Source organism: Pantherophis guttatus, chromosome 6 (genome assembly GCF_059756535.1).
Source record: "Pantherophis guttatus breed Tessera chromosome 6, ASM5975653v1, whole genome shotgun sequence".
In the NCBI taxonomy this organism is placed as follows: domain Eukaryota; kingdom Metazoa; phylum Chordata; class Lepidosauria; order Squamata; family Colubridae; genus Pantherophis; species Pantherophis guttatus.
In genome coordinates this window covers 41,257,040-41,277,012 of record NC_142068.1, presented here as the reverse complement: position 1 = coordinate 41,277,012, position 19,973 = coordinate 41,257,040, and the positions used below count along the sequence as shown (strand labels likewise).

Below are 19,973 nucleotides of genomic sequence, written 5' to 3'. Positions count from 1 at the left end.
AATTACAGTCTGGAAACTTCGGCTAGTAGGCGCTTCTTTCCGCCAACCCCTCTTAGAAAGTTGGAGCTTTCAACTCACGGTAACAATATCCCTGAGAACATATTAGCTGGTGCACTTTGCTTTTCAATATTTTTAAAATGATATATTTTTTAAAAAAATAAGAATTTAGCCGCGGACACCAAAGAAACCGAAGCATTCAGCTTTGCCAAGCCTTAGCATAAATACGGAGCCGCCCACTTTCCTTCGGGAGCGCGCACCGTCTAGGGCCGCCTCTTCGGGAGCTGCTTAGTCCCGCCCACGCCGTGCCCGCGTCAAAAAATAGTGCGCGTGCACGGCGATGGGCGGGCCCGGACGCCTCTCTCCCGGGGTTGTTTTCCGGTCTTGAAAAAAGCAGGGCGAGCGGAGGCTCGGAGAGGGCGAGCGGAGGCGGCCTCTTTGCTTGTTTTCAGTCGCCATGGGTTTCTTGGGCCGCTTGTATCTGCTGGGCCTCCCACTGCTCCTCTGGACTCCGAATGCCATGGTCCTGGGCACTTTTGCAGCCGCTGGCCAAGAAAGTAAGAGACTCCGGAGCTGCTATGGGACATGGGCGGTATAGTGGCTACCCGTGGGGATTGTTTGGGAATGTCGTCGGAGCAGTTGCGAGGCTCCCTCCCTGTACACTTTGTGCCGCCGCTTCGGCTTTTTCTTCTCTCTTCGGCTTTGAGTCCCGAGTTTAAAAGCAGAAAAGAGAGCAGCGGCTGTATTTTGGAGAATGGGGGAGAAGGGAATAGAGCCGCCAGCCTTGTGGTCTGGTCTCCGGATCCCTGTGCTTGCTCTAATACGGGTGTCTGGGTGAGAAAAAAACCTGTAACTCAAGAGTGGACAACAACCTGTGGCTCTGCAGATGTTGAAATAAAGCTCTCAGCGTGCCTCGTAATTTGGAATTAATGGGAGGTGCGGTTTGTCAGCATCTGCAAAACTGCATATTTGTGCTCCAGAGCACTGGTGTTTAATCGGTTACATAACTATTGGATTGATTTAAAAATTGGTTTTTACTGTATTCAACATTGTCTTTCCCTTTTCCAATATTTAAAATTCAAAATACTATGAAAGAGACCCACAACAGAAAGCATTCTTTAAAACACAGTACCCATTTCCCCATTGTATAGGAGATGCGAAGTATGTTGCTTCAAAACTTTTATACCGATTAATATTTTAACTGTAATTAAAACTGAATTTATACTTCCCTGAACTCACTGGATCTGAGTAAAGGGTGAACAGGAATGCAATCTGAGATGGCTTAAATTGATGATAGTTCTAGACTAGCGGTCTCTCACCCCCCACCTCCCAAATGGCCTATTAGGATCCTGCCGCACAACTGGAAGTGAATGTTGGGCGAATGAGTGAAACCAAAATCATCCTCCCCTCCTGGTCCATGTAAAAATTGTCTTCCACAAAACCGGTCCCTGGTGCCAAAAAGGTTAGGGACCGCTGCTCTATACAATCCAAAAAGGGAATTATGTATGTATGTCTCTCTGTATGCCTTTGAGTTAATGTTGCTTCCTGATGACTGCCTATACAAGTCTCTAATTTCCTTGTAAAGTGTTTTTGAAAGTGGTTGTCATTGTCAGTTTCCTAGGGCTGAGTGACTGGCCCAAAGTCACCCAGCTGACTTCATGCTCAAGTGGGATTAGGACAAACAGTTTCTGGATTCTAGACTGGCTTTCAAAATGGGATATAGCACTGGTATAATAATTTACATCTAATCCTGTTGGTCTGCATTTCTTGAACACAAACTCTGGTATTTGAGTTTGTGTCCAATTTAATTTGTATAAAGAAGGATTGTGATGTATCCCTATCAGTATTATATGTAAATGAAATGTCTGACCTGATAGTATATGCAACTACCAGAATGCTAAAGCATTATGTGAAAGCCTTGATTCTAAAACAATGTTCTTAATACTTGAACAAAAAACATATAACCTGTTAAGAATTGTGTAAGGCTCTTTGAAAGTCAGTTTGGTGTAAGGTTAAGGGTAGAAACCAGGAGACTATGAGTTCTAGTCCTAGTGCTAGTCGTAGTCCTGCCTTAGGCACAAAGTGAACTCCATGATCTTGGGCTAGTCATTTTCTCTGTGCTCTAGAAAGGAGGAACAGGGAAAAACCACTCTGATCTTTGCCTAGAAAACTAGATGACTTCTCCAGGAAGTCTGTGAGAATCAGACATAAATGGAAAAAACTCAGTTTCATTGAGGGCCGCATTGGGGTTGTGTTTGACCTGGGAGGGCAGGGGGGCACAGCATGGTGGGCATGGCCATCTCGACGTCACTCATGTTAGGGGCACCTGTGGTGGCCAGAGTACTCTGCCAGTGAAAACGAGCTCCCGAGCTACATTTTCGGCTGCAACAGCCTCCTGCAACCCTCTGCCAGCAAAAACAAAGCTTGGGAGGGCCGCCCTCCCGAGCTCTCTTTTCGCTGGCAGAGGCCCTGCATGCTGGTACTTTGCTGTTTCCAGGATGGCCCCGCGGACCAGATCTAAGTACCCCGGGGGCCAGATCCAGCCCCCAGGCCTTGAGTTTGACACTCCTGCTTCAACGTATAAAAACAATGTGTTGGATGTTGACTTACTGTTATCTCTCCAAACAAGAAGTAAGTATTATTACAGACAAATAGCTTTGATTCTGGACATTCAATCACAAAGGATCCAGCTTTATGTCTGATTGCAGAACAAACAAAGGAGAGAAGTTGGGAAAATGAAGAGATTAACTTAATTATTAATTTATTTTCACAGTGGGGTGCCAGAAGTACACAAATAAAACTTGTGAAGAATGCCTGAAAAATGTCACAGTAAGTAACACAATTAGTAAACAGCTGTTCTCTAAATAAAATCCTGATCTACACTTGCTTCATGCAGTGATTTCAAGGGCAGCCTAATCTAGAGCTGTTCAGATATTCTGATTTATATAACAAGTTCCAATGTAATAAAGTACCATACCTAGTGTCATAAAAATGATTTCTGTATTTGTTATTGGATATATGTACATATTTACCTAGCTTCCTGTTTGGGATATCACATGATTGTGTAGATAGTGGGCTATTGAAATAGAACCAGGTGACTATATATATTTTATTTAAGCCTAGGAATGGTAATGTAGAAAAAAGTCTTAATTTTCAAACAGAATTGTTTATGTATTTTATCTTGTGTGTTTAAAAATGTGATGAGTTAAATTTCAAGAAAATGCTGCAATTTCCTTTCTTGTACCGTTATAATGCTCTGAAAAACCTATTTGCACCCTATTTCAAATTGCTGCTAAATTCTGTTTAGAAACATGTTGAATCATATAATTATTGAACCTAAGCTAATGCTAAAGAGTGAGGAAGGAAGAAACAGTTTTATTTGTTCTCGAAAGTTATATGTTAATTATGCGGAAATGGTATATTACTAATGAATACAATTCAGTTTTGTACATCAGATTACTCAGTATGATGCCTAGGGATATCAATGTACTTGCAGATATCTTCCTTGGTGCTAGATGAGTTCCCTATTTCATCTGACTTTTTGCAATTGCTAATACTTATTATAACAACAACAGGATAAAAAGCTCTAGATTCCATTATCATAATTTCCAAGAATGCCTTGAGGTTACAAATAATTTAATAGTGTGAGTCATAAGATGGTGAAATGCTGCTCAGCCATAAAATGTCTATCTGTTTGCACAATGGATTGGCTATTGTAAAGAAAAAAAGTTTGTCATGCAAAAGAAAGCTAATTACATCAGTTTTATTTCTGATTTATGTTTATGCTACCTTTCTACTTAAAAAGGATTTCTAAAAAGTGCAAACCAAAATGGTGCAAAAGTAATCTTACTGAATAATATTAGCCTAACTACTTTTACATTTCAGGTCTGTGTATTCTAACTTGGGAATTGGCCCCATTGGGCTTTATTCTGAGAATTGGGCACTGAATGTTTCAATACTTGAGCTGTTAATTACTAGTGGGCCCCAAGAGTCTCCTGCTCCGCCCTGCAGAATATGAGCTGTACTGGTGAAGTTACCTTCTTTTCAGATGAACAGAGTAAGAACCAGTGCATTTAAGAAGCATACCTTGTTCTTGCTGCTGTTTTGTGATAATCATCAGAAAGGAGAATGAATTACAGCATCCATTCTTCACAACCTTGTATACATTCCAGGAGGTAGAAATGTTTGGTATGGCACAGGATACATCAGGTCTGAATTTTGGTTCCCATTTGGTTGGAATTTACAGAATTTGTAGTCTGAAACTAAATTGTCTATTAGTATCCTGTTGCATGATTTGTCTAGAATTAATGTTTTGGGAAGGTTTCATTCTTCTAAGCCTGCTGTTTGCCTGTATTAAATCTCATAATTGTTTTTAGCTGATACTCTGGAAATCCATTTCTACCCATTAGTGCAAAAGGCAAAGTTAAAAATGGGAAATTGAGAGAATGAATAACCTTAAACAACATTTTGTCTTAGGTTGGAAGGGTGACAAAAAATGCAAGACATCAGAATTGGAGAGTCAGATGCATGGCATGTGGCATCTTGGTAGTGTGAAAGGGAGACACTGCCCTATAAAAGAGAACAGAAAGTACTTTATTCAGAGGGAAGCTAGTTAAAGAGGAAAATGGCATAAAAGATGATTATGTAATTACAATAGCTTATAGGAAGGTTAAAGCAAAAACATGAAAAATGAAGATCATCAACTTGCTAAAAAATTATATGATACTAGGGGAAAGAAGAAAAAGTTTACAATCATGAAAAATAAGTTTTATTGTTTTTAATTGTTTGGAAAAATGAGCTAAACTACCTTTTCACACTTTTGAAATTGATAATTTTTTGAAATGTATAAAGTTAACAATACTTTAAACTCCAAATTAAATTCCATACTAGCTAAGAATTAATGTTATAGTTTTATTGTTTGACGAGCAGAGAAGCCTCCTGTACAAAATTAACATTTCATAAGACTTTATGAAGGATAGGAGTTGTAAAAAAGTCTCTTCAGCAATGATTTTGTTTCCTACGGTCATCATAGTGGAGCCTGCACTGCAACTCAATTTAGCAGATGCATTGGGCAGACACTTTCCCATGTTACATGTGCATAAAGTCCAATTGGCTATTTTATACATGTGTACAATGGTGCTATGCATGCAAAATCCGAAGGATATTTATGTATAGCAGACAGCATTCCCCTCATTAATCCATTAAAGTGAGATCTTACCGTTATCTTCTGTGGTTTATGTATCAACTGATTTGCTTACTAAGCATTGTGTACAATAATAAACTGCATTGATGCATTTTATACAGATGAAATATAAATATTTGATCAAAAAACAGAAATACATGATGGAGACGAAGTTGATAAAATGACTACAAATCACTGCAAAGAAGCTAATTTTATAGTCTATATTGCTTTATAGAATGAGCACAACATGTACTGTTTCCGACAAACATGTAAAGCTGAAGAATCTCTAATCTTATATGAGAATATGAATATTATAATTGTCAAATAATGTACTGATGTACACATTAGGACAATATGAAAAGCTTCAGGTTCCATTAGAAAAGTGATGCAATCTGCATGATACAAGAAAATATGTAACTTTGAATCAGTGTATTCGAATAATGACAGTTTATCTTGGGAACAGATTATTCTTTAAACAGGTGGCAGTTATTGCAAGTACCTGAAAATCAAAGGTGGAAAAGGCTGTCTTGATGAATATTGAAAAACAGGATGTGCAGCATTTAGTGTGGCTTAACTTTTGTAAGGCATGGGGCAAAGATTGAAGAAAAATCTTGCTGGAAGTTGAGAAATGCTCTGCTTTAAATTTTAGCTAACAACCATTGACAGAGATCACTTTTTAATTAACTAATCTGTCAGTTAAGCCTGTTTGTATGTTTGCAAGTTAAAGTTCTTAAATCAAGCATTTCTAAAGCCTTTGATGCCAGATTAGGACAAAAGTATTATTCAGTTCTGGAACTTAATTGGACTTGCTGTACCACATGGGCACAAAATACTCATACTGATTAACAGAAATCCTGCTTATCCAGAGGGTTTATATCAAACAATTTAAATGCTGTTCGCAAGTTTTTACCTATTTGCTTCTCTGTTCTTTACTTTGCAAATGTTCTGGTTTATAAATTTCTGTACCTTTTTCATAATAGTGAAGGCATAATGTTTTTCGAAATGACCACTTGTGTGCTCCTTTTTTCCTTAAAATTCTGAATTGGATTTTTTTCTTTAATTCTCTTGGCATAATATGTGCTAAATTCAGCATTTTGATAAGAAGCATTGCTGAATCAGTTTAATGAATAGCCTCCTGTTTTCTTCATGGAGAAACAAATGTTTTTAAAAGTGCAGGACAGAAACTGCATTGGTCATTTCCGTTGATCACCTGTGGCAGGACCTGTATGACGACCATGACCCTCTCCTGTTGGATTTCCTGGCAGTCTTTTTAATAGCATCAAAAATATCACCCTTCTGGATGCCTGGACTGAAGGGGATGGGAATTGGGGACACTGTTCAATGCTGGCTCTGCTTTTTCCTGAATGGACATTCTCAGTTAGGAGTGACGGGGAGGATGAAAGGTTGAGCCATTGGGCAGTCAGTATGAAATGCCACAAGGCTTGACTCTTTCATTTCATTTCATATCTATATTGAGCCCTTTGACCAGCTAGTGTTCCACTGATGACTGTTCTTATGTAATAAAGATCACTCATCCTTTGTCACAGTTTGTATAATTTATTGTTACTTAAGCTACAGGCGTCTGCCCTTGAAAGCCATCTAGAAACTCCAGCTATAGCGAAGAAGCCATCTAGAAACTCCAGGTATTGTTGTGGCCAGCTAGTGGCCTGTGCGGATCGTGGCTGATCCCGACGAGGCTGGTGTGTCACGCAAGCAGCCTGCGCAGCCGGCGCTCGCCTCGGACAGCGAGGAGGCTGAAGAGGATGTGGTGCCAGAGTCAGAGACTCAGCCAGGGCCTTCAGAACCTCCAGAGGCTCCTTCAAGTGGAGAGAGCGACGTGGAGGAGCCTCTTCTCAATGCTCGAGCATGTAGGGCTGCCAAAAGGCAGGAGTGGCTACTTAGGAGGAGGAGGTCTCCTCGAGAGTAAGGCTTGAGGATAATTGGCCACTCCTTTAGCCTATTTAAGTCACACGCAGTTAGTAAGTTTCTTGCTGGAAACAACTTGTAATTATCATCAAAGCATTTTTGGAAAAGTCTTATCGTATCTTGTTTTCTGGGCTGGTTGCCAACCTTTGCCGGACTTTGGTTTATTCTTGCTACTTAATACATTTGATAAGGACCGTTGGGGTGTGTCAATATCCTCAGGAATCCGGAACTGGGGCAGAACAGGTATAGCAAAGATAGCAGTCCACCTACGTGCATGGATAACTTCTTGTTGCCATATAAAATTGGTTCCATGATTACAAGTTGGTTTCTGAGTGTAATTCAAGGTGCTGGTGATAGTCTCTAGAATTCTACATAGCTTGAAGCCTGAACATCTCCCAGATTACTTACCTGAAATAAAATCTTCTAAAGGCATGCCAACAGGGAATATGTACTAAGGGTTCCCAATCATACATGACCCAGGACTTGGAAGTGACCATTTTCTGCTGAAGTTCCCTTATTATAGAATGTCTTGCCACCAGAAATGGAACTTTGATCCTATTCTTGAGATAAAGGAAGCTAGTAAAACTTGTTTTTTTAAAGGAAAATTTATCTGAGCTAAATGCCATATTATGGTGATGACAATTGTGATTCATTATTGTATTGATATAAATATTATTGTACTGTTTATTTTTATTACTCTTTGACTCGCATGCTACTTCAAGGCACGTGACAGAAACAATATCCCCCAAAATTTTGTAATGCATAATAAAGTACTGATTCATTTATTAATTGACTTTTGCAATTTCTCTTAGCTTGTGTTATTTAATCACTTTTTTTTTCTTCCAGTGTTTATGGTGCAGCAGCAGCCAAAAATGCATGGAGTATCCTGTTCGGAATATCCTCCCTCCAAGTTCTCTTTGTGCGCTGAGCTCTGCACGCTGGGGCGTATGTTGGGGTAAATTCGCTCAAGAAATTTTAGTTGTCATTAGTATGTTATGTTTCAGACAATACCCTTCCTCCTGCAAATATTTCATATTACTGTAAAGTCTTGTAGAATTAACTTAACAGAAGCTTAGAGTTTCTTTGCAACATGTACAGTTCAAATTACAATGGTTTTCAAGATGATAGGAACAACACCTCTTTTAATATCAGTATCTCCCAGTTGTATCATACAAATATTTAATGAATTAAAAATTTATCAGTTGCTAATCAATACAGATATTAAGCCTGTGGTGATTGTACAACGAATTGCAAACAGAGTCAGTTTGGTGTAGTGGTTAAAGTACTGGCATAGAAACTAGGAGACTGTGAGTTCTAGTCCTGCCTAAGGCATGAAAGCCAACTGGGCGAATTTGGACCACTCACACACACTTAGCCTAACCCATCTCACTGGGTTGCTATTATGGAGAAAATAGGATGAGGAAGGATTATTAGGTATGCTCGCCACCTTGAGTTATTTATAAAATAATAAAGGCTAAATAAAAATATTAATTAAAATAAAATATGACTGCATGGTATCATTCTCTGCTTGACTACAGCATTTGGTAACTAGAAAATACGCAGTTTCTGATTTTGAAAGTTCATATTCATGTCTATGAGAGTTAAAAAAAATTGGGAGGAGGGAAATCTTAGTGGCAGCTGATTCTCTCCCCCCCCTTTCAAATTTCACATTCATGACTATGAGAGTTAAAATTTGGGTGGGGGGGAATCAGCTGCCACTGAGACTAAATATATTCAATTCTTTTTACTGCAAGAGGCTTTAATTTGCCTCCTCATAACTCATTTGTAGGAAACTTGTCTAATGTATATAGGTTCCTCATAAGCTTTCAATCTTTGCTTGAAATATTTTGTCTTTTTAAATAAACAATTAGGATTCTAAATTGACTAAATGAATATTTCTTTGGCAGTTAGTTTCCACACTAACTTTTTTGTGTTTAAATATTTCAGTGAATTTTGAAGCACTGATCATTACCATGTCTGTAGTGGGAGGAATAATCCTTGTCACACTCTTCATCTGTTGCTGTTTCTGCTGCAGGAAAAAAAAGAACAGAAAGCAAGTATCAAATGATTTTGGGAGAATTTTATATTAGAATAGCAATATGTTTTACTATAGTTTTTATTAAAGATATTTTTAAAAGAATAAAAATACGAATTTTGAAAGAGGAATAATAAGTAAAAAAAGAGACAAATGAAAAATGGTAATAGCACTTAGACTTATATACTGCTTCACTGTGGTGCCTCCTTAAGTTATAAAGAAGCAGATAAAATTTATAATTTACTCTCTAAGAGAAGAGTAAGTTATTATCTAAAATTGCTTTTTTTCCTTGTCCCTTTTTTTGGAGAGCTGCTCTTGTTATATAAAATGTCCCCTCATAAAAGCTATACTTGTGCCCCAAACTATCTTTATGTCTGTACCTTTATTAAGATTCTTTTAACTTTTTTTTCAATCATCCATTACAGCTGCTTTCTAAAACAATGTTTAATTTAACCTCCCTCTGAAAGAACCAACTTTTTAAGTGCTAAAGGCTCTGGGTTGTGTCTGAAAAGGTCTTTGGCAATATCTCCATTCTTTGAACAATAGTAACCAAATTCTTTAATTCTTAAAAAAGATTTACAGGTTTTCCTTGAGTTATGACCACAATTGAGCTCAAAATTTATGTTGCTAAGTAAAACATTTGTTAAGTGAATTTTACCCCATTTTGTGACCTTTCTTGCCACAGTTGTTAAGTGAATCACTGCAGTTGTTAAGTTAGTCACACTGTTGTTCAGTGACTGGCTTCCCCATTGGTTCTGCTTGTCAGAAGGTCGCAAAAGCTGATCACATGACCCAAGGACATTGCAATGGTCATAAATATGAACCAGTTGCCGAACATCTGAATTTTGATCATGTGACCATAGAAATACTGCGACTTTTGTGAGAGTGAAAAATACTTATGCCACTTTTTTCAGCACCATTGTAACTTTGAACAGTCACTAAATGAACTGTTATAAATTGAAGACTACCTATATTGTATGTATTTGAACAAAAATAAGTATATTCTTTTGCACCACCATTTTTATATCTCCATGCATCCACAATTCTAAATGGTCCATTTAAAAAGAAAAAACCCAACCTCTTGGTAATTTACCTTGTGTCATTTTAATATTGTTCTCAAAAATTCAATCTTTTTGTGGACACATTACTCCATTCTAATCTCCCAGCTTTCGTATGGTAAGTCGGTTAGTTTATCCATAAGTCATTTGTAAAATGTTACTTTAGCCTTATTTGAAGTATAAATTCCCTTTGTCAGTGTTGGTCCCATGCAAATAGCTTCAACCCTACATATCTACCATAAGTATCAGTCAATATTAGTTCTGGTTGTAATTAGGGGTTTATATAGAAACCATTTCTCTTTTTGGCTCCTGCTGAAATAAATTATTTACCCACATTTTTGCAAGTCAAATATTTTGTATCCTTTTTTCTTATATGCATTTATTTTAACAAGTTACAGAATAACAAAGTTGGAAGGGACCTTGGAGTTCCTCTAGTCCAATCCCCTGCTTAAGTAGGAGACTCTATACCATTTCGGAGAAATGATTGTCCAATCTCTTCTTAAAAACCTCCAGTGATGCAGTACCCATAACATCTGAAGGCAAGCTGTCCCACTAATTAATTGTTCTAACTGTCAAGAAATTCCTCCTTATTTGTAGGTTGCTTCTCTCCTTAATTAATTTCCATCTATTGCTTCTAGTTCTGCCTTCAGGTACTTTGGAGAATAGGCCCCCTCTGCTTTGTGGCAGCCCTTAGAGATTGATAGACAAAGCTATCAATGTCACCCCTAGTCCATCTTTTCATTAAGCATACTCAATTCCTGCAACTATACTTCATACGTCATAAAACGTTCATACCTTTCAGTCTCCAATCCCCTAATTATCTTTGTTGCTTTTGTCTACACTCTTTCTAGAGTCTCAACATCTTTTTTATATTGTGGTGACCAAAATTAGATGTAATATTCCAAGTGTGGTCTTACCAAGGCATTATAAAGTGGTACTAACACCTCACATGATCTTATGCCTTACATATTGTTTCATTTTCTTTTATAATGAAATAATTTTCTTTCTTTTTGAGGAGCATTTGCTCTATTTATACTCCACATGAGGCATTTAAAGAGAGCCAGTTTGTTTAATGGCGAAGGCACCAGGCTAGAAACCAGGAGACTTTGGGTTCTAGTCCTGCTTTAGGCATAAAAGCCAACTGGCTGACTTTGGGCTAGTCATTCTCTATCAATCCACAACTTTAGACTCGGATAACAAGCTGGTTAGTCAATCTCTGTCATAATTAATGGATCCATATTCTGTTGATCTGAAAAAAGCAGGCCCTGCATTCCCAGGAAAAACATTAGGAAGAAAAAAAAATAGGACTTTAAACTCCACATAGGCCAGAAACTTAGAAATGTCAATACCTGTAGCACCTAACATGGTGAACTTCTCATTTTCTTGCGGCTATTTGTCTGGGCTCCTCTGTCACTTCCATTTACATTTCTTCCAAATCCCCTTGAATTTTTTATTCTAGGAATTCTCTTAATTTTTGGACTGAATTCATTTAAATCTCTGTTCAAAAGGGAAGATCACTCTTTCCAATTTATCCCAGTGAAATGGTATATTTTCTGTTTGAACTTGTCAGTAAAAATAAAATACTCTTTTTATTGTGTAGTAGTATGATTCTGCTTCTGATTTGTTTAAGTACAGCCATATCTGCATTATTAATCTTAAATCTGGAAGTAAAAAGCGACTGTAAAACTGTGGTCTCTTGTCTTCCTCCTAACAAAGTGCACAATAGTATCCCTTGGTACATTTCTTAATTTTTCAAATTGCATGTTGATTCTATATACTTTGGAGTAATTTCTTTTTTCTTCCTCCATTCAGTCTTAAAGACTGAACATCTGACTGATCTCTGATGTCTTCTCCAAGATCCTCTGGCGCAGCTGTAAATCTCAAGCAAAATTATTTTTCTCTCATTCCTATAATGCCAAGTTGTCTAAGTTCTTTTCCTTTTCTCTTTATTAGTTGTTTTTGTTTCTAAAATTAAATTTTAGTTTCTAAAATTTCTACTTTATCATTAATTGGTTTATCTTCTCTCGTAAGTTTTCCTATAGATTCTTTTATATATATATAACTTCTTCCTTCATTTCCTCTTTCATCTTTACAAGCCTTTCTTCCATTCTCACTTTAAAAACAAATAGCTCCTTTTAAACAGATTTTACAGATTCAGGTATCTGCTTTTCCACCTTTTCAGTCATCTTTTGTAATATTTCTGGAGTAATCTATTTTCTGTCAGTTGCTCCAAACCCAAGGCTTTTTTAGTGGTTGCCATTCTTTTATTTATAATTTCAAAAGTAAATCAATTATGAAGACGAAAATAAAATTCAAGTTTCTCTCTCCCTCCACCCCCCCTCACACACACACACACACACACAGGCTTTAGTTCAGTCTATTTTTCTATATCTTTAAATGACACAATTGACCTCGCACTTATCACCATGTTTTGTAAATTGCACTGCCTTTTATCTTTGATGTTCAACAATCTTCATTTCCACAAAGATCTGGTAGATCTGGTCTATTTATTTAATCAATTTCAAATAGCACCAAAAGCACTTTCATCAGAATATTAATCTTTTTACGTTTGTACCATACCATTCCCTTTATCCATTTATATCTTTCTTAATTAAAATATCTTTGCTTTGTTTTAAGGTTTTAAAATATTATTTTCTCTTTTGCTTTATTTTCTGTAATTTGGAAGGAATGCTGACTCAGTAGGTGGTTGTTTTCTTTGTCCTGATTTCAGACTTTTTCAACTGTAAATTTATTGTATCTGAAAGTGATTAAGAAAGTGTTTCCCAATACATTGCCAGCCAGAAGTCACCACTGGTGCCATTCACCCCCTTCAGAGACATTTAACCAGCCATAGAATCTCACCTGGATGTCCTAATGGCAGTCTATTTTTGATTAATTTTTTTAATGGTTTGATGAGTTCGTATTATGGAATAATGACATATTGCAATCGGTTTGCAACCTTATTTTAAACAGGGCTGATAAAGATGATGAAAAGGCTGCCAGGGAAAGAGAGCAAAGGAGAGTTCGGCAGGAAGAAAGGTGCGTTCTTTCTAGTTTATGGATGCCAGTCAGGCTTGTTTTTTCTAGTCTTTGAGTCATTTCATGCAAATCAAGAAATAAAGCTTGCTTCAGAATTTTCTTGAATTTTTGCAGATATGATAAATAGGAGTGTGCATAAAAAAAGGAAACGTGGTTTTTCTTGTGAATGAAGCAAACTTACTGTGATTGAATGTTTGTCCAAACCATTTCTCATTTGACCAAAACAAAACATGTAATAATTTCTGATAAGACAAAATCCAGAATGATCTTATTGAGAAAGGCAAGGCTGCTTCCCTCCTCTACTTTTCCATTACTCCACTCCTCCTGTGCCCCAGCCTGCCTGCCAATTTTCCCACCATCTTCCTTCCCCATAGCTGCAGGATTCATTTGAATCCAAGCATGATTCACCTACTCACCCTTTCCCTGATCTTTACCCTTTCTACATTCCCAGTCATTGCTGATGTCCCTGCCTTTATCCCACTGTTTACCATTCTGGAAGATGTCTGTGTAGAACACCAAGCACAGATGTTTTAGATCTCATTGTAGGAATCCAAGATGCCCATATATGATGAATTATCTGAAAATTCCATATTAGATTAACTGCATATGTGCATGGTAATATATCTGTAAATCTGCCAGAATTATTAGTGCCATTCCTAGATCTTTTTACACCTAGATAATAATGAATGAAAAGTTTGAAAAAATGAATTTCTTTTTTTAAAAAGCAAAATTCTTGCATAAAGGATTCTACATTATTCAAAGTATTCCTGAACTTTAAAATGAGATCTGTAAACTGGGTATAAAGCACCTCATTTTTTAAATACATCTTTTAGGAGAAATTACCTTAATATAAAAAGGTAAAAGGGATGCGGTGGCTCAGACACTGAGCTTGTTGATCAAAAGGTCGGCAGTTCAGCGGTTCAAATCCCTAGTGCTGCGTAACGGGGTGAATTCCCGTTACTTGTCCCAGATTCTGCCAACCTAGCAGTACGAAAGCACATAAAAAATGCAAGTAGAAAAATAGGGACCACCTTTGGTGGGAAGGTAAACAGCGTTCTGTGCACCTTTGGCATTTAGTCATGCCAGCCACATGATCACAGAGACGTCTTTGGACAGCCCTGGCTCTTTGGCTTTGAAACGTAGATGAGCACCGCGCCCTAGAGTTGGGAATGACTAGTACATATGTGCGAGGGGAATCTTTACCTTTACCTACCTTAATATAGATAAGTCTCATTTCCATTTTTTTTTAATGATTTAGACACAAATGTATTATTTTTAAAAATTTAGTATTAGGGATGTACCGAATATAAAATGTTTAGAACAGGCATTATGGGATAGTCTATATTTGGACTGAAATTGTGGAAGTAGTTTTGTGCTGGTCATATTAAATGAGACTTTTGTAAAATCTCTACATTAAATACATTCACCCAACAGTTTTCATTACATTATTTTGATGCTTGATGGAACATTTTCCCTCTCTGTTACTAGCGTGTGGAGAGGTTTTCTGGTAATTGTCCAGACTATCTTATAATTCTAACCCATTATATTTTTATTTATTTATTTATTTTTGTTTGCTAGATAAAGGGTAATTTGTTTGGACTTCCTCCTCTTTCTTCCATAAAATAACATGCTTGATCTTTCCTACAGGAGAGTAGAGATGAAAACTAGACATGATGAAATCCGGAAAAAATATGGTAATGTGTATTATATTTTATATCTTTTTAAAGTAAAGCCTTTATTACAATGCCATTCTTTGTAATAAAATATAGGGGTGAGTTAAACTACCTTATATCATGATATTTTTGTTACAAAGAATGTTGCTTAACATATTGGTGGGCTCTGGTTATAAAGCCCCAAAATAGTTTTCAGGACTATATTCTTCCTTTTGTGACTGATACCTTCTTGACTCCTACCTCTCAAGTTGAATTTGAAAGGGGTGGAGGAAAACAATTGCACTGTTGTTTGATGTAGCAAGAATGGTGTATACCGACTGGTTCTAGTATTTGTGTTTCAGTAATTGTGATATGGACTTTGAAATGTTGTTTAGTGTCTTATCTAAAGAATGTATAACATATTTCATATACATATTAGCTGATATTCAGAATTATAAAATACATGATCGTTTCTCTGCAACTGAAAATGCATATACTTGAGAAAACAATTTTACACAATAGATATAAATAGCTTAACTGTAATAAATGTTTAACAATTGTTGAAAAACAAGTTGTTAATTTGAAGGTGTTGAGCGATTTCTTTTTTCTTACTGTACCTTATCATTACACCTGCAATCTGAATTATTAAACATTGACTATTGTAGGTTCAGGGATAATAGATTCAAGCAAAACACAGTCCCATTTTCATGTTTCTTTATTGCAATAATAACAAGATATGCCATAAATTACATGAAACCAGCTTAATTGTTTTATTTTTTCTATCTTATTCTTATTTTGTTTTATGTATTTCCTACTATGACCGGTACTATGGCCTTATTTTAGCTTGATATTCTTAACTTTAATCTATGTTATAACTTCGTTTTGCATGTTACAGTTTGTTTTCTGTTTTGAGGTCCTATATTTTTTTACCTTTTGTTTTTTAATCTGTGTCTTTCTACTTAAAATTAATACTTTAATAATTTTAAAACTGTTTTCTCTCTCCTATTTTAATCTTTAAGGGCATTTCTGCTGTAAGCTCTTCATACTTTATTCCTTTCCCTGCAAAATCACTTGTTTGTTGATTCCAGCCAATGCACTGCTATGTTCTCTTCTGACCTCATGTGCTGGCAAAGATCTACTGATAGCTAGAGAGTAGGATTTTGTATAGCTGCCTTATTCCGTGATCTGTCCCCAGTTCTCAGTGCTGCCTCTCTGTTAAATTTATGAGGCATCCTTTTTTTCACCGCTAGGTTGCTGGCCTTCTGCAGCTATCTTTCACTGTCCTTACATGCCCGTATCTACATTCCTAATCTCTTCTGGCTACTATGCTATCTGTTTAAGGTTCTCTAAACCCTGTTTCTGACAGTTATAACATATTGTGGTCTTCGTTTTTTAGTAATTGACAACTAATTCCTGTTTCCTCTTTTGAGTCATCAGAATGGAGCTGATAGCTAGACAGCAGAGCTTAAGATTTCTTCTTGTCCTTTGGAGGAAATCCCTCTCTTCAGCTCTCTTCAGTCTTAACATTGGATTTTATGAGATGGGTCATAACATGATTTCATTTTGGAAGCCAAGAAAGAACTGGCACACATAACATAAAAGTGTGCAGCACAATAAGAAGTTTTAAGTCTTGCTTCTAGCTAAAAGAAATGGGGTATGAAAACACTTGGGTGGGGTGGTAGCGTTAACCTTCTGGTGATCAGGAAGGACTTCATGATAAGACCAGCCTCTGTCCCACTGCCTTTTAGACTTTGCCACATACCACTAATATTTTTAATGTTCTAAATATGTAATTTTTTTTCTTTCAGGTTTGTTTAAAGAGGAAAATCCATATGCCAAATTTGAAAATAACTAAGATTTCTTTTGAAATACCCAAATATCATCTGGCAGTGCTGTCTATATAATGTACAGCTGTGAAAAAAAGATATGTACATTAGATGCCTTAATTGCAAATAGAAAAATGGTCTTGTTGCAAGATGGAGCTGACCATAATTACAGTGACAGATAAAGACTTAAATTAATGAACAAACCAACATACCTCTAAAACTCTGGAGGCTGCAATATATTCATGTTATTTTTTCCCCTAACTATTAAGCAGATGCTTGTGCTACTATATTTTGCTTTTTGTGCATTCTTCAATTATAGCAAAGTCTTAAGCCAAATTTATTGATAAATTGGGACAGGATGGTGCACATACTGTGTCCTTTTCTTCTGTGACCAACAGTTTGAGACATTCTAATATTAATAGTAGAAATAAAGCAAGGTTTTAAAGATCCTTGCATTTTAGGATCTTTATGTACTTAGGAATTTCATATACAAAAATATCATATAGAAAAGTGACTCAATTATTCCAGAAAGAAATTGCTCTCAAAATATTTTTGTTATCATGGAATTCTAAAGGTCTGCACTTTTCTAAATTGATTCTATATTTCTTTGCAAAATATGTATAGCCCTTCTGTTTTGTGCCTTTAAAAATCTACCATAGAAGTCATTAAACTGAATGTTAATAAGAGCTTGATACTGCTTTAAACTTTATAGTGGTACTCATTTAGCCATATGCATTTAAACACTAAAGGTTTAGCTATATTCAGTCTTCTTGAATTACTTTAATATTGTAATAAAAATTTGCCAAACTCTATAATGTATTCTGTATATCACATTGTATCCTTATGTATCCAAATGATAACTTATTGTATAATGTTAGAAAGAAGGTCCTTTATAACCACAATGTAATTTTATGTACTTTAAGTCTTATTGATAAAATATTTTGGCTTAATGCAATAGTCTGTTTTCAGACAATTCTACATTTTGAGTCTTATGCACTGGAGGGTAAACATTATTTTTTTCTGACAAGGCATATCAAGACTAAGAAAAGTTGATTTTGTAATATTTAATGTTAATTGGAAAACAATTATTTTGAAAAAAACATTTAAATGATAACTTTTTTAAAAAAAAAGAAAGGGTACTTATAATTTACAGTTTTTCCCCGAATATTTTATTTGAGCTCTTTACCTACATGAGAAATGAATGAAAGAAAATAAAACACCAGATTTGGTGAAGAATATGGAACAACATTAGCCTTAATTTTTTTTTCATCTGAAGACAATTAAATAAAATGTTCATGTCCTGAAATATATAGTATTCTGCTGTAGTCCTATGAGTATTGTGTTATCAATTGTACAGTAACTACAATTCCTTTGAAATGTAAATCATATTTACTCTTCAGTTGACTGTTTTATAAAAGTCACAGTGAAGTTTCTCTAAAACTTTCCCTGCTTGAATATATACCTTTCCAAAAGATAGAACACTGTATTACAAAATCTTTCATGCAGATCATTTGTCATATTAAGATTAACAATAGTGAAAAATGTAAAATCTTTGGCTAAGTAAATAAAAATTAACATTTTAAAATCTCTTCCTATTAAACTTCAGAACTCTTGATCTTAAAAGGAGAACTTGCATTTGAATGTAGCATTGGGCACTGCCTAAAAACATTCTCATGAACTTATTAGTTAACTTAGAAATTAACACTGGAATTTCTCTTAAGATATACATTAATCTTGCTGCAAACTTTATCTTAATGTACTGGAATTATTAATCAGTTCTTCATTAATGTTAAGGATTTCAAAGGATCTTTGAGATTTTTGGTGATCATAAATATAAGCACATTGCTAACAAAGGTAATCAGTGCCCTCTTGTGTTATTATAAGTTACTGCTCTCTTGTATGATCCTATATATCCTCCTACAAAACTCTATTCTCCCCTGAATTGTACCTTGATTGTGCTTCCATTTGGACCAGAAATGTCATAAAATATTTTCTATAGAAGACATCGGGGTGGGGTGGCTACTGTTGGAACTCTACAGCTGATGTACAGATTGTAAAAAATTCTTTTAAGCAAGTGTATTTTTTTAATCATTTTAATGGTATTCGAGATCACCTAGCTGTAATAAAATGTGCATTAAATTCTTGAGATATTAATAACACTGTAGAAACAACTTGTATAAAGGTATTTCTGCATCAGAATTCTGGATTGATGAAATAAGATGTAAAAATTATAACATGCTATACATGTGCAGGTGCTTAAAAATAATGATCAGCTACTAAAAAGTATTAAATCAGTGACTTAGAATTAATTTCTTGCTATTTCCTTGCCTCTATAAAATAAAGATTTCAGTGACTTTGACTTAATGAAACTTGGATGCCTTCTAAAGTAACACATTTTTTCCTTGTGAATGCTTGCCATTGTGCTTAAATTAAGGAAATAACTTTCTTACGTAAAATCAAACTTAGTACCATATTTACAAAGAATACCAAGAACAGTATATTGTATACTGACAATAGAAAGTAAAAGGGGTAATTATAAAATTTAAATGCATTTTTTAAAAAAATTCCAGTTAAATTAAAAAAATCGCCAAAGTCTTTACTTATCTGGTTTATTTTCTGTGAATGCATGTGTCCTTATACAGATTCATTATTTCTCACATTTTCAGCAAAGGAATTTTTCTGCATTTTTGAGGGGTAATTTAATAGAATGACTAATTCCTCTAGCTCATTCCTTCTGCCAATTTATCCAGATAACTGCATTAAATTGTACCGTTTCCCCTAAAATAAGACATCCCTTGATAATAAGCCCAATCGGGCTTTTGAGCACATGCAGTAAAATAAGCCCCCCCTGAAAATAAGCCCTCTCCGAAAATATTTAACTGCATGTGCAGCCAGTCCCTGCCATTTCCTCTGGTTAGGATTAGGGAGACAGAGCTGGAAATCAGGTAAGATGGCAAGAGGAGCTCCATCTTGCTCCATGTGCCCCAAAATAATAAGACTTCCCCGAAAATAAGGCCAAGCACTTATTTTGGGGTTAAAAAAAATATAAGACAGGGACTTATTTTCGGGGAAACGGTACCTCATTCCATTTGCAATCTCGGGACAAATCTGCAAGTTCATAGGGAACTTTCATAGGGAAATAATTTTATTGCTTCAAGTAGGTTTGTCATATTGGTCATCTTATTGCCTACTTTTTAAAGGTATGCAGGAAAAGCTTTCACTTTCAAAGAACAAAAGACTTTTGAAACTCATACTGAA

General features: G+C 35.8%; 1 protein-coding gene across 1 annotated transcript; it reads left to right on the top strand.

Moving 5' to 3' along the window:
• Positions 1 to 18,877, top strand: PTTG1IP (PTTG1 interacting protein). The gene is made up of 7 exons (XM_034439618.3): positions 1 to 554; positions 2,771 to 2,826; positions 7,952 to 8,060; positions 9,053 to 9,158; positions 13,172 to 13,237; positions 14,885 to 14,931; positions 16,698 to 18,877. The coding sequence occupies exons 1-7, from the start codon at positions 455 to 457 to the stop codon at positions 16,742 to 16,744; spliced, it is 531 nt and encodes a 176-aa protein (XP_034295509.2). The 5' UTR covers positions 1 to 454; the 3' UTR covers positions 16,745 to 18,877.
• Positions 18,878 to 19,973: the final 1,096 nt, after the last annotated feature.

Bases quoted from the DNA above. Each gene is read 5' to 3' on its own strand.
- PTTG1IP (XM_034439618.3), top strand. From the start codon at position 455: ATGGGTTTCTTGGGCCGCTTGTATCTGCTGGGCCTCCCACTGCTCCTC. The intron at 555-2,770 runs GTAAGAGACTCC...TTATTTTCACAG, and splicing joins TGCAGCCGCTGGCCAAGAAA to TGGGGTGCCAGAAGTACACA. The intron at 13,238-14,884 runs GTGCGTTCTTTC...TCTTTCCTACAG, and splicing joins AGAGTTCGGCAGGAAGAAAG to GAGAGTAGAGATGAAAACTA.